Source organism: Stegodyphus dumicola, chromosome 5, assembly GCF_044657685.1.
Source record: "Stegodyphus dumicola isolate Sdum_Otavi_A_Nest chromosome 5, ASM4465768v1".
Classification (NCBI taxonomy): Eukaryota; Metazoa; Arthropoda; class Arachnida; order Araneae; family Eresidae; genus Stegodyphus; species Stegodyphus dumicola.
In genome coordinates, this window is record NC_140772.1 from 144009330 (window position 1) to 144025895 (window position 16566).

Consider the following 16566-nt stretch of genomic DNA (forward strand, 5'->3'; position numbering starts at 1 on the left):
AGCTATTCACGTTAGTGCTATCTGGAAACCTGATATTAATTTCTTCATGTATGTTTACTATATAACTATGAGGAAATTAATAGCTTCTTACTATATGCTTTTTTATTTATTTACTGTATTATATTCCAAAATTTATGAATTCAGTACATATCATCATAAATAAAATATAATAAAAAGACAGTGCATGACTAAATGGGTCACCTAGTTTTTTTCAAGACTAAATAATCGATAAAGAAATAATATAGTCATGAATTACTGATATGAAAAATAGTTGCATTTTTTAAGTATGTAAATTATACATATACAGTACAAAGTCTGAGATCCAGACGTCCAATATTCAGAATGATCTAAAATCCAGACCTCAAAGCCACAAACTTTTTTTTTGTATGCTTTACCCATGCGCATTTTATCTTTCCTTATATAATAAAATGTGGAGAGCCATGATTTTTAATTTCACTTAGGCACTAAATAAAATACCTTGTTATTGAAGCAATCATTTAAGCATAAACTTGTCTAATGAAGTCTAATGAAGAAGTACAAGTCATAATTAATTAACAGTAAATACTCAGTTATTGTTAAATAGTAAGCACTGAAACTTAAATAGAATCATCAACCCTGCATCACAGATACAAACCAAAATTGTAGACTTGAGATGGGAATATTCTGCAAATGTTTTTAGGTTTGGTCTACGGTGAATTTCCTAGAAAGGTTCATTTTTCATGAAATGTATGCTCGAAATGCTGAGTGCTATACTCCGTGCAGAAGTCTGGAAAAATTGGCAAGCCATAGAGATAAATGCCTTAACACTGAAGGATATTACCCAAAAAACTAATATATAAACAGTACTTCTGACACAAAAAGTACATTTTTGAGGTAGCAATGAACCTGTTATGTTCTCTTCAGAAAGTTATTTATTGAACAGCTTATGATAACAACTTTTAAGTCAGCATAATTTGGAGCAATTATGCTTCCTCTACTATTTGATTGAAATTAAAAATAAAATAATTTACAACAAGAAATATATTTTTAATATAAGAAAATTATAAACCCTCATACTAATAATGTAAAATAACAAACACACATTTGGTTCTGTAAAAAAATATATATATTATAGAATTTTATATTCGAGAAGCAAATAATTCAGAAATAATGTAATAAATTTATACAGTTCAAAATGCTAATCCAACAACAATACAAAACAAATTTTAAAGTTACAAGTCAATTGACAATGATAACGTTACTTATTAGTAAACAAATGTTACCTATTATTAAACAATCTAAATGACAGCTTCAGAGTACTTAACACTTAAAACAATTATTTGCACAAGCAGAATATTTCACTTGTAGCTGTTATTGACTGCTTTTGATAATATTTAAGCATTTCTAAAAATGACTTTTTTTTTTTTTTTTTTTTTTTTTTTTTTGTATTTATTTTTTCTACAGCACACAGAATCTTTGTGAATAGAATTGACTGACATTTTCTTAAAAATTTCACTTATAGTTCATATACCAAAGGTTAGAATTATCAAAAATGAAATTTAATTAAACTATATTTTAAAAACAGAAAATGTGCAAGATATAAATTTAAAGTTACATATGTGACAGTCAGTGTGGATTATTAAGAATTAACATTTTCTAAAATTAAGCCTAAACAACAATGTTGAAGAATTAACTTCATATTTAAAAAGCTTTAACATATAAATTTTTGACATCACAAGGCAATTTAACTTGTTTTGAATACAACTGTAATACTATACCCAAAAGAGTTGTCAGAAACAAAAGTTCCACAGAAAGCAACATTTTAGCTATATCCTTAAAGCAAATGTAGTACCTAAATATTTCATAAACAGGATAGTTCTTAGAAGTTAATGATAATAATGAAAACTTACTTGAAGTTCACTAGCTGATGTAGCATGGTGGCCATAAACTGATAAAATAACATAATAATTCTTAGCAATTCTGAAGAGTTTTTGATCAATTTTTTCACTTTGTAGACCCAAATGGGTATTTTCAAGCCTATTGAAAATTTTTAACATAAATTATTGTATTCTTAATAATTTATTTATTAATACAAATTCAAGATATTACAGAACTATTTTGTCTGCGACTGTCATATTCCCTTTTCAGAGTTTAAAAATGTTACATTTGCCATTTCTAATAGAAATAGTAATTAGAAATAAGAACTGTTAACACAAATCTAAAAGCACAGATTTTAATTAAACAATGATACTAAATCACATCAATATTAAGGAGAGATAGTACCTGAGTGAACCACAAGATTAAGAATAATATGGATAAAATATAATAAAACAAGTCCATAATTTCCATACTATGAAGATCCTTAACTAACAGAAAAGTTATTTTTAAAATACAGAAATTTATTAAGAAGCTGAAGGAAGTTGACAGATTTCAGCCCAATGAATTGCTTTTAAACTTTTAAATCAATTAGGTACTCTCATATTTATTTATTTACTTGTTTGATGCATACCAAATAATGCTTAAAAACTGCATAAATTTTCTAGTTATTTTAAAATCCTCATAACATAAAGCAGATTTGGTTTAGTTTACCAGTGATGAATCATTTCACACAGAACAGTGTTGAACTTAGCAAGATGAAGGGTTAGCTAAATTAGATGAAACAAAGAAACTGAAGCCTATTTGTTACAGAAATTGATACAGTACAAAGTCTGAAATCTGGACTCGTCGGAACTTCGGCGATTCCAGATTTGGGATTTTTCCAGATATTAGATCATCAGTTTAAATCTAGTAAGATGGCATGTAGAAATAATAAAATTAAAAACATGAAATCGTACTTTATGAAATAGTGAAGTATTTATGATCTAAAAGGTATCAAAATTTACAAAAAAAAAAAAAAAAAAAAATTATTATCTATTAGTTTACCTTATTAAACATTTCTTTCAATGTAAGTTGCTTCGTTTTTGTGCTAATACTTTCTCTTTAATTCTGTTAGACAGACATAATCTCTTGTTCAGTTACACTGTTGAAGTCCTGTAACTGCTGTTTCGAGAATTCCGACTAACTTGTTAATCAAAATTTTCTCGTTTTCAGTAACTTCTATGTCACTTTCTTTACTATCAGTAGCAGTATTTTCTGGATCTAGAACCATACTACAGATTTTGCCATTCATTAATTGATTGATGATTGAGAAGCATTGCCAAAACAATGAAAAACTTCTTTTATATAATCTTCATTTATTACTGCTTCTCCACATTTCTTTACAAAATCCCTCAATTGGAAAATTTCACCTTTGTTTTGCGATATCCGAAAACCTTTAAAATTACCGGCTATCATCATCAAATTTAACTATCCTTCACTATACATATTTTGCTATGCATTATGAGCTTGGCGACTAACAAGTTGTTCCGTTAATTTTTATCTTGCTTCTATCGTGCACTGAGACAATTAAGCCTTATTGTATTAGGTTAGTTATTTATTATACTTATGTCTATTTCTTGCACATGCTTAAGGCTTATCAGAGTTCTGAATAAATAAATTCCCACATATACTTAAGCCTTATTGAGGGCCGGCGCTAGATATCTTACAGCCTGATGCAGTCTCTGTGGGTCCTAAATTCTGTGACTCGTGCAGCCATACAAGCCCTGACACTGGTTCTGGGTTTTATGTGAAAAACAAATCAGTTATTCTTAATACAAATAGCTGTAAATGTAATCTTTGGGTATATGCGTATCATCAACAAAATCTATTTTTAGCATATAAAAAGAAAATATTCGTAAATTTTTCTTCGTCAACATTTTTTAGCATATTTACCTTAAACCTGTAATCATCGCCAAGCATAATGTCAAAATAAAAGGTTACCATACTCCTTTATTATTCAATTACTAATATAAAAAATTGTTTAGGCATTGTAACATGTGTCATTACTCAAGTTGTCATGTTTTGATAAACATGTGTTGATGAAACGAAAGTAAAGTAAATAATGATTCGCCAGGTTGGCATCAGATCAACGATGTATCTATGTGGAATGTTTTGGTTTGAGATTTGTGCCAAAGCAGATACGCAGCAACGGAGTCAAATTACTAATGGTACAAATTTATGCTAAAATGATTGTTTCTTCGATCACAAGGTATTTTATTTAGTGTCAAAATGAAATTAAGAATCGGGACTCTTCAGATGTTTTATTATGCGCAGAGGGGAGAATATAATGCGCATACATTAAAACCTACGAGAAAAACGGTTTTGGTGGTTTTGAGGTCTGGATTTTAGATCATTCCAGATAATGGATGCCTGGATTTCAGACATTGTACTGTTGGTGGTTTTGAGGTCCGGATTTTAGATCAATCCGGTTAATGGATGTCTGGATTTCAGACTCTGTACTGTATTAATAAAAGACAGTGTTAAAATTTATTATTACTTTTACATTATTTATGCTAACAATCCTGTTACATTGTGGATATAGAAAATTTACTTACAGCTTATTAATATTCTAATAAACTACAAAAATTTTCCTCTTTTATTAAGATAATATAAAAAATCTTGATAAAATATTTCATTAAAAGTATTAATAATAATGAAAGTTAAATCAAGAGTCTATCATTTTACCCTAACTTAAAAATTAAAACAATTTATTTTTCACTTAATTTAGAAGTTTAATGATAGCTTTCTTATTTTTTTAATGCAGAACATTTACATTAACTAAATTTGGGGATGATATTATTGAATTACACAAAGATTCTCACACACATAAAATATAAATTATATGATCATACATACACATTTGTTTTTGTTCCATCCCATATCTTTAGTATTACAGCATCAGTTGTTCTAGCCACATATACACTAATTACCTAAAATATAGCAATTTTAAAGCAATGAAAATTTCAAATTATAAATAAAACATTGAAAAAATAAATCACTTGAGAACAAAGTTGTCAAAAATAAATAATAAAATGAGACGTTTAAAGTTGCTGTTATTTACCGTGCGTTAATAAAAAAGCATATGAAGAATCACAGGGAAGAGAAATGAGTATATCTGCAATGGTCATAAATCTTAAACATTGCCGCTAACAGCATAACATGTTTGCTGAAACTATTTCAATTTGGGATCACAGTTAAGGCTTAAGTATCTTATATCCATCTTCCCCAGTAACCAACCATACAAAATAGTCTTCAGATTAATAGATCTTTCATACTTCTCTGCCTCATAGGTATTACAGCCATAAATGTCCATAGCCAACTTAGCCAAACTTTGAACTTTGACTTATGAGCAGGACCTAGATTTTGATGACCTAAAAATTCACTGAAAATAACGCCCTTAAAAATGGCTGGAAAATGCATTTAAAATGGAGAAAATGCCCTTAAAAATACATATTCCCCTAAAATAAAAATAATAACATAGAAAATGACCCAACTAACACACACGGATAAATGGATTACAGTACGAACAATTACACATACCTGTCACTTGAGTTTGATTTTTTCTTCCGAATTTTTAATTTCACACCAATGTACTACATTCCCACTGAATTATTAAGTCCTTAAGATTTTTGAAGTAAAAGCTACTCTGCTCTTAGTATATAAATTTTTATATTGTAAAAAGCTTCTCTTTACATCTACTGCAGTTATTGTAGCATACTTGAAAAAAAAAAAAAAAAAAAAAAAAAAAAAACTGCAGCATTTATCGTTAAATCTTCTTCAGTTTCAAAAAGAGTCTGCTTCCTCTGTTAAGGTAAGGGATATTTCTTGCACAATTTGGAACATGCAATTTTTAGTCTAAACAGTGTTGAATTCAAAAAATTTAGTATCTGAAACTTTGCCTTTCACCCTTTTTTTAAAACGCCACCTAATTTATCAATGTAATTAATTTATTGCATCAACAAGTTCTATATTTTACTCTTGTAATAATTTAATATGATGTGCATGAATGAAGATATGTTGGGTATTTTTGAAAGGAAAGTTTTGAGAAATATTTTTGGAGGAATACAAAAAGATGGTGTGTGTGGCTTAGAAAATCACATTTGGAGCTATATCACTTATATATTGAACCTGAAATCATTAATTTCATTAAATGCTAAAGACTAAAATGGGCAGGCTATGTTATCAGAATGGAAGAAGACTGTGTAACAAAAAAAGACTGTGTAACAAAAAAAGACTACTCACCACCATACCAACAAGCACATGGAAAAAAGGTTGACCAAATATAAGATGGTTAGCCTGCATAGAAAATTAACTACTTGAACAAAAAAACTGTAAAATGCTAGCAGAGGGAAGATTGGTCCAGAAAAAACTTCTTGAGAAGGTCAGAGCTCATCCTAGGCTGTCGGGTCATTCAGGACGGAAGGAATGGTTTAATAGTTAAAATTGTGACCCCTGAAATTTGATCTGGTACAGGGACAACTAAGAAACAAATTGCCAATTTCACAACTGAAAGTAACAGAAGAAAGTATCTCTAAGACTGGTAAAGGGGGCTTTGAGGGGTTCTGCAGAACAACAGATGATGTCACAAAACTGGAGGAGCAACTACAGAAAGCAGAAGTCTGCAGAATTCACAACGCCATCAAGGAGACGACCTCGATGTGTGGTCCATGACGTCGCAGTTGTGAAAAATTGCTGAAGAGCTCACAGCAGCTACAGAGCTTCCAAGAGGAATATTTAAAGCACTCTTCCACCTTAAAGAAAGGTCTCACGATAAGGTCAAAGGATCTCCGAGTGTGATTCAACAAGCTTCACAGCAGCGCTTAGAATTAAGAATTTCTATACAGGTTGAAACAGCCACACAATCTGAAAATACCTGGGAATCAAGAGGCACTACCGGTGTCAGTAGATAGGCCACACATGGGATACCTGCCAAAGTGAGGAACAATTCTGTTCATTCTGTGTGGAAAACCACCATGTGCAGACCTTCAGAGCCCGATCAACAGCCTGCATCAACCACAGAACTGCAAACTACAAGCATGGCACATACCATAACTTTAGACATGCACCTTACAACCCAGGATTCCCACAATATCAACATATTGCCAGAAGATTTCACAACAATACCGACTGCTAACCAAAGAGCAGAAGGAATCCACTGAAATCCACCAATGCACAAGAGTCCTTTAGATACTGAACAGGACACGGATGGCGATATCAATGCTCACATAGTTCAACAAGATGAAAATCATGTATTGTAAATCAACCTTCAGAGGGCTAGAGTGGCTATTGCCCAGCTCATACAATATGCCATAGAACGTGAAGTGGACGTTATCCTGGCGAAAAAACCTTACTGTCACCAGGGTAGCAGAACTGCCATTAGTATGGATGGTCACAGTCCGATGACGACAAGAACCCAAGAGTCGCAACGATCTGCTGCCAGCAAAAATGGGTTCCCAACATAGTATTCCTCTCTAGAGACACTGGTACTATAGCCGTAGAAGTTATAGACCTCCGTATCTGTATTACCAACATTTACATCCCGCCAACAGCTGATATTATTATGGAAGCTCGGATTACCCAGAAGCACGGATTACTCAGAAGGTATCCTTCAGCACATTTGCTGGCTGGAGAATATAACACATGTGCTGAGACGTGGGGATACCCTAATAGGGATATAAGAGGATGTGAAGTCGAAGACTTCATTGCAAGTAATTACCTAATTCTTCATTAATATTTCAAACTGTCCCCTGACTTACGAGACTATTCATGAAAGGGGTTGCCAGACCACCACAATGACATAGAAATTTCCACTTTTCTTGTACTGTCAGACAGTGCAAGATGTCCTGTCTGTCTCGGACCATAAGTATATCACCTACAGTATCAGCCATAACCATGACAAGTTCTCAATAAAATGTTATAAGCTGACAAGAAGGAGTCTCTTAAAATTTACCAACCAAGTGAGAGAGGAACTTGCACAAATGGAATGTGAATTAAAAGACAGCCATACAGATTCCGAGCTGGATTCTTTTACAACTCAGCTAATCGCAAGCCTACATGACCTGTGCAATAGGATCTCCTCTCTAAAAACTCCAAAAGTGCTACATCGTCCGAACTGGTGGTTGAAAGACCTCACGACACAGAGCAGTTGAATGAGGGCCTTGAGGAGAAGAATGAAAGCTGAACATCCAGGAGGCAAGGCCGGCACTAAGTGTTGCTTACAAACAGGCATTAGTGATATATAAGAAAAATATACTAAATGCCAAACTAGGAAGCTGGTGTAATTTTTGCACGAATAATACGAAAGTGTATGGCACTTTACATAAAATCGTTTCTGATAGAGTGCTCAGACCACCCCAGCACAGGGAATAAATACGTGCACTCAACACATTCCACTTCCAGTTTAATGGAAGCGACACTCACAGCCATCTTGGAAGCAGTATTTTCAGGAAAGTAGAGGATGAAATGGACTTTCAGTCAGATCCAGCCTATTGCTTGTCCATTGTCTAATGATATGCTCCTTATGCCATCTGAAGTAAACGTGGTGATTAACATTCTTCCAAGGCAAAAGGCCCGGGCTCAGACTCTTTGGATCATAACATCATCCGAGCTGTCCATAAAGCCAAGTCAAGCTTCCTCGTCAATTTCTTCAACAGACTTTTGGATCCGCAACACTTCCCTAGAGCCTTTAAGACAGGGCAGGTTTCTCAAAGTATGATATGGATCAAAATGACCTGGCTTTCTTCAGGCCGATCTGCTTGCTCTCTCTATAATAGAGGCACTGCATGGAGCCCGTATTCCTAATAATCTCCTGCAAGTTTCTTCATCAGCTATCTCAGCAACCGGACCTATGTTGTGGTTCACAATGGAGGGATAATCGCTCGAAAACAGACTTGAGGCTACTCACAGGGATCATGTGCTGGTCCAGACCTTTGGAATGTTACTTTCAATTCTATACTTAAAACTCAATGGACATCACACACACGAGCTCTGGCATTTGCTGATAATGCCACATTTATTGTTCAAGGGCATAGCAGAGACTTTCTCCAGAAAAACTGCAATGAAGTTACAGCCCTCTTCCATCGTCTCTGTTCCCAGAAACGAATCCAGGAACATTATTTTCCACAAACCTGGCTAAACGATCTGAAGAAACCCATTAATGGAAATGAATGAAATAAACTAAGGAACTCAAGGTCCTGGGCCTCATTATAGATGAAGACTTAACTTGGATACTGCACCTGTGAACACAGAGGACGAAAACTTTGAGCATAGCGAATAACCTTAAAAACGTGCAAGGTTCTGATTGGGGCCTAAGACAACATATTCTCATATATATATGGTAGTGGAAAAAATTATTATGTACAGAGCGGCCATCTGGGCCAACTCCATGAATACACGTAAAATCAAGATCTTAAGTAGTACACAACGCCCATTCGCCTTAGCCATTACCAAAGCATATCGAACTACAGCGACTGCAGCTGCCATGGATCTAGCAGGCCTAGTACCTCTCCACATTATGGCAGTCATGGAGTCAGCAATAACAACTGTTACAATGCTTAAAAGGCAGGCAACATGTAGAGATCTTCACCTCAATCCAGCCGATTATGAGTACAAGAGTATGTATGTATATTAATTAATTTTGATGAGAATTGCAGCATTTGGTGGTAATTTTATTTTTTAATTAACTCAAATAAGTAAAATGTGTAAAGTGAATTAAAGTGATTATTTTTCAGTTATATAAAAATAAAATGATGAGTTTAAAATGAGAAACAGTAAAGCCTCTCCTCCAAAAATTTTTAAAAGTACATGTTACAATATTGTTACAATATTGTTAGTGTTTGCAATTTCTTCTGTGGTGCTAATCACTCAGCCGTTTTTTCCCAGAAAGAAATTTTTTTATATATTCCAGATGCTTTCCCATACTGATTTACTTGGCATAAAAGTTGTTATACCAGACCACACAGCATTTCCACCAATTCCTCTGGCTCTTACATCTTAATTTCCTTGCGTCTAATTTGGCTTTTTTTAAAGGCTACAAAGTTTGACTAAGTGCAATACACAGAAAAAGGCTTTCCAAACTTTTCTTTGTTATCTCACAATTTCCTGATACTCAAGGTTTTAAATATTTTCATAATTTTCCTGAAGTCATAGGTATAGAGAATGTAGCTGCTAGCATGATAATATAAGTAGCAGATTTCACTGCATCATCAACAAGCACAACTTAAATATTTCTTCTGCAACAAATGAAGAGTGTGCAGTCTGCCCTATCAAGTATAAAATGTGGCATCTTTATACGGGATGTATTCTTTGTGCAAGAGACACAAAAATGGGAAAATAATCACTGTTGTAAGGATTAGTCCCAACATTAAATGTGCAAAGTGGCAAAACAGATGGTGAAGCAAGATCAAGAGAATGAAAATACTCATGGAACTAAGTAGCCTGTTTATTAATAAGGAGACGGAGGCAATAATCTTCGATCAACAACTCTATCTATCTGCTTCGAAAGTTTGGGTCCTTACTTCATCAGGGTGGACTATGGCTGTTAAAACTCTCTATTATGATAAAAAGTTCAGGTTCTTCTATGAGATCATCTAAACTTCATTTATCGATGTGTTAATTTGAAGACAAGTAAACATAACTAATTGAAAAAAAATCCCTATATTTAGTCTGATCAAGAGAGCTTGGAGGCTTGTAGTTAATAAGCTAGAGCGAGTCAAATGAAATTGTAACAGTTAGAGCTCCATAAACATGATCACCATTAACCCTTTGTGGCTCAGTGTGTCCGGTCTGGACATACCTAAAAATTTTCTTTTTGCACAGAAAAATTTTCTTCTTGCACAGAAAAGTTGAATGAAAAAGGATTTATAGGTTACTATAGGTTACTCTGAACCTTCTTTATTTATAGTAGATGGCAGCTCAACACAAACCAGTCCATATATTTTAGCCATGTTTAGTTTTTTAAAACCCTCATTTTTCAAAGAAATCTTCCAGATTTTTTTTAGAGTACAAAAAGAATTGTTTGAAAAGAAATTTCTATGTTATTTTTTTGGCTGTATGCTAATCTCCTTATTCTATATTAGTTTTAAATTTTTACCTTGAAATCTCACCTAAAATCAAACAGCAAACCCTAGGTGTGCGCAGACCGGGCTCACTGATAATCTAGGACAACTGAGAGTCTGTATTCTATGTTTCTCTGCATCTCATCAGTCGGTTCATTGACAACAATGCTTGTTTCAGCACTCTTTTCAAAGCTCTATTCAATCAGTGTGCCACTTTGGGATCACCTACAGAATTAAAAAAAATAACTGCTATTGTCACAAAATTTTACTTGTGTACTACTCTAGGCCTAATTAGACTGCCTACCTTTTTTTAAAAATCAAAACTCCGACTTTAAAAGGTAGTATGCCGGAAAGGGTTAAAAATTGTCATTCTTGTTGAAAGAATACCTCTAGAGCATAGCTTAACTGCTTGACTGCTGGTGAGCCAGTAGCAGGTACTGAAGATGTTATGATAATGACAAGGAAATACTCGATTCAGGTAACTTAAATTTGCTTCTGATTGGCAAGTTTAAAGAGATTACTTTTGACTGGCAAGGTAGTTATTGTTATTCCTTTCCTTGATCCTAAGGAATCATTCCTTCAGAGAAAACTGTAAACAGATACGCAAATTCTATTCTTCAATTAGAAAAGCTTACAATTAAGGAAAGGTGAGAAGGAAATACAGGGACAGAACAATGATGTTAAAGATAAATAAGAAAGAATGCTGGAAAATAGCTAAAATGAATTTTTTAAAATTATGCATAACTAAAAGTTTACACCTATTTTACCGAAAACTTTCGTCCCTTGTAGAGTCATTATGTTATTTTGAAGCAGGAGATGTTCGGGTACCGTTTGTAGAGCCATTAGGCTACTTTGAAGCAGGAGATATGAAAAATGTTCAATGGCCTTGTCAGGACTTGAACCCTGGACCTCTCGAATACATGCATTTGTAACGCCACAAAGGAATGCTGGAAGAACGGAGAAAATACCTTATACCCCAACTTAACAAATAATACATTAAATCCCATTCATTTACATTTTCCAGATAGCAAATTTTATTTTAATTAACCAGTGATTTTATTATTTTGGCTTTTCTATAACTTCTGCTTTTGTCAATGTTCATCAGACTTGCTGGCAGAGATTTTGACTGCCACAATTTCTTTACAAGTACTTAGTAAATTTCAAGCTAGACTTATTTTGACTTAACCTGAATGTGTATTAAAAGCTCTTGTCTTCCCACAAGATAGTAGGGATTCTTCTTTTCTGTTAATATTTTAGTTTGTACAATTGGTAGCTTGATATGTTAAATAAATAATCTTATTTAAACATTTACAATGCTGTGCTACTTTTAGTCAACAGTCAGATGAGAAGAAAATTTATTTGGCAGTCTTTTATTCAGAAGCTAAGAGGTACTTTAAGATTTATAGCATAACTGTATCAAGACAGAAAAGAAACATGCAAAAGTAAAACATAAAATTAGGCAAAGCAACAATTTTGTGTTTAGCATAGATTTTATGTCAACAGACAGAAAGCGATTTTGTAAGTTATGCCGTTTTGTAAGTTATGAGTACGAAATTCTTGAATCACATCCATTTTTTATTTAAATGCAAACAGCAAAATATCATTCCCAAATTTATATAAGTCAAATGAAGTCTTAAATCTTCTGTTAAAAAATTATGCATATTTTAAAATTGTCACTTCTTCATCACATTATGTTATATATATGTTTAACAAAAAATGAAATGGAACTGAAATTGAATATGAACTTATATATATTACTTTCATTTAAAAACTGACAATTCTACTTAAAATTTTTCCCTATTTGATTATAAATCTTTGTCAAGAACCCAATGCTAAACTCAATGCCATAAAAATATCCTTGTTTCTTAATTCCAAAAGCTCACATGCAAATCGGCTACTTCCAACCATTCTGTTAATCTTCTTACTGTAAGTACTAATACCTTTGTTAATACCTCTCATGTTAATCTTTTTGGAGGATCAGATGAAAGTATTGAAATTCAACTTTTCATTTCCTTAAATCATCACCCCTACTGAAAGAGCTTTAAAATTCTATAAGATTTAAGAAACACAGAAAGACACAATTCACCACCTAATTATTGATAATGTGAATTTTAATAAAAAGCCTTTATTTTGAATCTTAATAAAAAGAAAAGGAAGGTTTTGTATGCAAAATTCATTCTAATCTAACATTATAATTTTCAAAGCTGATAAGAGTGGACAGATCATTATTATGAACAAAAACATATATATTGATGGAGTCTTGAGACTGATAAATGAAGGATCATACTGCTAGATTCTTAAAGCTCCTTCAATATCTGACCTCACAAAAGTTAAAACAACTGTTAAATCTTCACATATGCTACCAACTCAGTTTAACAAAATCACTCATTCCATCTATTGTGTGCTAGATGTTATGTGTCAACAAAGTTCACAAAGCTAGAATTCCTTTTCAACCTAAAGTTTAAAACTTAGGAACAGAATCATATCCTTTGGACAAATATTTAGTGTCTGTATTTTCTCCTTTATTTTCTACAAATATTCATAGAACAATTTTTGAAGTCGTTGATACACTTAAAGATCTTTTTTCTTTGCACTCCATTATGGTTTCTTTTGATGCATCATCATCAAGGTTCATCTGTTCACTAATGTTCTAGTTGAAGGAACACTAAAATGTCTTGACACTAGGCTTTGAGAATTTCATTTAACACATACTGAAATAGAGGAGTTCATTTCTAAAATTCCTCTAATTTTAGTCAAACCTACCATGTTTTCCAAAATGAATATTATTGCCAAATTGAATGACTACCTATGGTTAATCCTCTCAGTCCTGCACTTGCTGACATTTACATGCATTACTTTGAAGTCAAATTATTAGAGAAATTATCTTTTCATTTCTGAATTCGCTACACAGATGACACTTTTGCACATTTTGATAATAATAAAAACGATTTATCCCAGATTTTATTTGTTATAAATTTGATTCTTCCAGCCCTTCAGTTCATTTTTGAAATTGTCTGGCAATATCCTTCCCTTACTTAATATTCATAAAAACTGCAATGAATCTGATTTCAGTGCTAATGCTTACCATAAACCCATTTCTGTTTATTTGCCTCCCCATGCTAAGCAATGTCACCCAGCTAAGAAAAAAAATGGCTTCTTTTTTTACTATTTCATGAATGAACTCTATTACTTAAGATTAGTTACCAATGACTGAGAATTTTCTTCTATAGTCACTGATAAAGCCTCTAAAAAATTTTCCTCTTGCCGTAAAAGAAGATGTTCCGATGTTAGAAATAACATTAATAACCTAGTTATGCTACTATTTCATTATTCTATCAGTTACAAAATTGCATAGATTCTCCAGAAGTTCCCTTTTTGAGTCATTTTCTTGCCTATTAATAAAATCCATTGTTCAATTCTTAAAGATTGCATTTCTGATTTTAATTCTTGGGAAATTTATCGCATATCTTGTTAGTGTGGTTTGAGATATATCAGCCAGACTAAAACAATATTAGAGTTTCACATCAAGGTGCATGAATTATATGTGGAAAAAGATGAAATTAACAAGTCTTCGATAACTAAATATAGTTGGAAATTTAAACACAGTTTTGATTTTGGGTCTGCAAAAATTAACCCAAAAGCTTCTTCCATTGGTGAATTGGATTTTCTTGGAACATTTTACATTCACAAAGATTTATCTTGCTTTGTTAATAACTTTAATTCCAATCCAGTCCTTCCTACCACTTTTAAAATTCTATTAACTTAAATTTTTTTCCTATTTCTGTTGACAGATGGTGCCCCTTTTACATTTGCTTTATTTCTTTTCAGATACAGCCATGGCTATCCCTTTTTTGCTCTGAATTATAAAGGACCTGTACTTGTTTGTTCTCAAAATTGATAAAGTCCAGTCTAAAAGTTATGTCAAACATAAGGTTGTTGTGTTGCCTAATTTTATGAACACAATTGTATATTTTAAATATTTCTTCATGAAAACTTACATAGGATCAATTAATAAGTATAAGTTAAAAAATTCTTAAAATACATAATTTTCTTTTACGTTGGATTACTACACATAATCACATACTAAAATAATTTTTAAAAACAATTTTTAAAATTTATAATAGGTAACACATTTATAAATTTTTAAAAATTTATAAATGTGTTACCTATTATATAAATTTATATTATAATAATTGAATAGCAGATATTTACTTGGCATACTATATTAACAAAATCTCCTCTTCTTACTTCACTGATTAACTTTGGTTTGTTTTTCTCTTGGTACCACTCAAAGAGTTCTTTAACCTATGAAAAATATTTCCAGCATCACATGAAAATGAAAAAATTAAATGAAAACAAAATATAACATACAAATTTAAACTCACTCTTTTAGTATCACTTTCAGTAAAAGTAAATGACTTTGCAATTGTCCTTGGCTTAGTTCCTTGATTGCTTTTACTGAATACTAGAATGAATTTAGGTGATAGGCACTTCCCTTTTAATTTGCTTCGAAATTTGTACACCTAAAATGAAGGGGAGGAGGGGAAATATGTGCATAACATTAAACTGATTCCTTTCAATATCATTCAGAATTTATATAACTAAAATAAATAAAAAGAAAAATAACGACATAACATTAAGCTAAACACATGTCAAAATACTGTTGTTTTAATTCTTAACTTAAATGAGAAAACCTAACTTAACGCAAATTTCATATACAAGATCTTTCATTAAATCAAATGAGGGAAAGGATAAAATTTCCTGTTTCACGTGCATGATTAATCAGTTAACATGATAGTTTAACTATGCAAAATTCATTCTTCTTAATCTGAAGTGATGAATTTCTTTTGAATGCAATTATAAGATTAAAATAAATAAAGGGAAAAACTAAAAAAAAAATGGTGCAGACATTGATACTTAAGATATACTAGATTAATAAACTATTAAAATACTATTCATTTTAAAAGAAATTTAGGTTTAGACTTTAATGTACTTTATTAATAAGATGTACTGAATGTCACATCAGATTTTAATGAAGTTCCTCCTTCTGCTGCATTCAGTCAAAATGAGAGTCAACACATTAAGAAATGTAAGATGCCTTCTCATTATAAGAAATATTTATCAATCAGATTCTGTTGTTCTCAACTTTAAATATTACTTTTACTTAACGTTTTTGTAAAATATATTGCTTAATCAGATGATCAGATACTGAGTAAAAAACAATTCATTTCTGATAATCTGAGATCGGTCACAGTAATATTTCTTTTCTAAATACATTTATTTATGAATGAATTACAACTATTATATAACATGATTTTGCTTAGTGTGTATTAATTGATGACTTAATAAATAATATTTAGTTGATGTTCTCTACATCTGTATATACATTTGCATAAATTCTAGACCTCCATCTATTGTATTTAAAATTGCATCTTATAAATGGAACAGACTGTTGTTTTAAATTTAAATTGAAACAGTGCTTTTTATTATTTTAACAATCAGCTATTGAGTCTAAGTATAATTTCTCACATCTCTTTAAAAAACGTACTTTATTTAGAAAATTACATTTATTGTAAGAGGATTTATTCATTGAAAAATAAATTAATACATGCAA

The 16566-nt window shown here is 31.8% G+C and overlaps 1 protein-coding gene across 4 annotated transcripts in view; it reads right to left on the bottom strand.

Moving 5' to 3' along the window:
- The window catches only part of LOC118205713 (uncharacterized), a 260563-nt gene that overhangs the window by 164045 nt on the left and 79952 nt on the right, over window positions 1-16566 (bottom strand). For all 4 annotated transcript variants that reach the window (XM_085817148.1, XM_085817147.1, XM_085817146.1 and 1 more), the window contains exons 10-13: window positions 15338-15475; window positions 15165-15257; window positions 4753-4826; window positions 1890-2016 (exon numbers count right to left, since the gene is read on the bottom strand). In XM_085817148.1, coding sequence (XP_085673274.1) covers window positions 1890-2016; window positions 4753-4826; window positions 15165-15257; window positions 15338-15475 — 432 coding nt within the window. The remainder of the gene's footprint in view (window positions 1-1889; window positions 2017-4752; window positions 4827-15164; window positions 15258-15337; window positions 15476-16566) is intronic.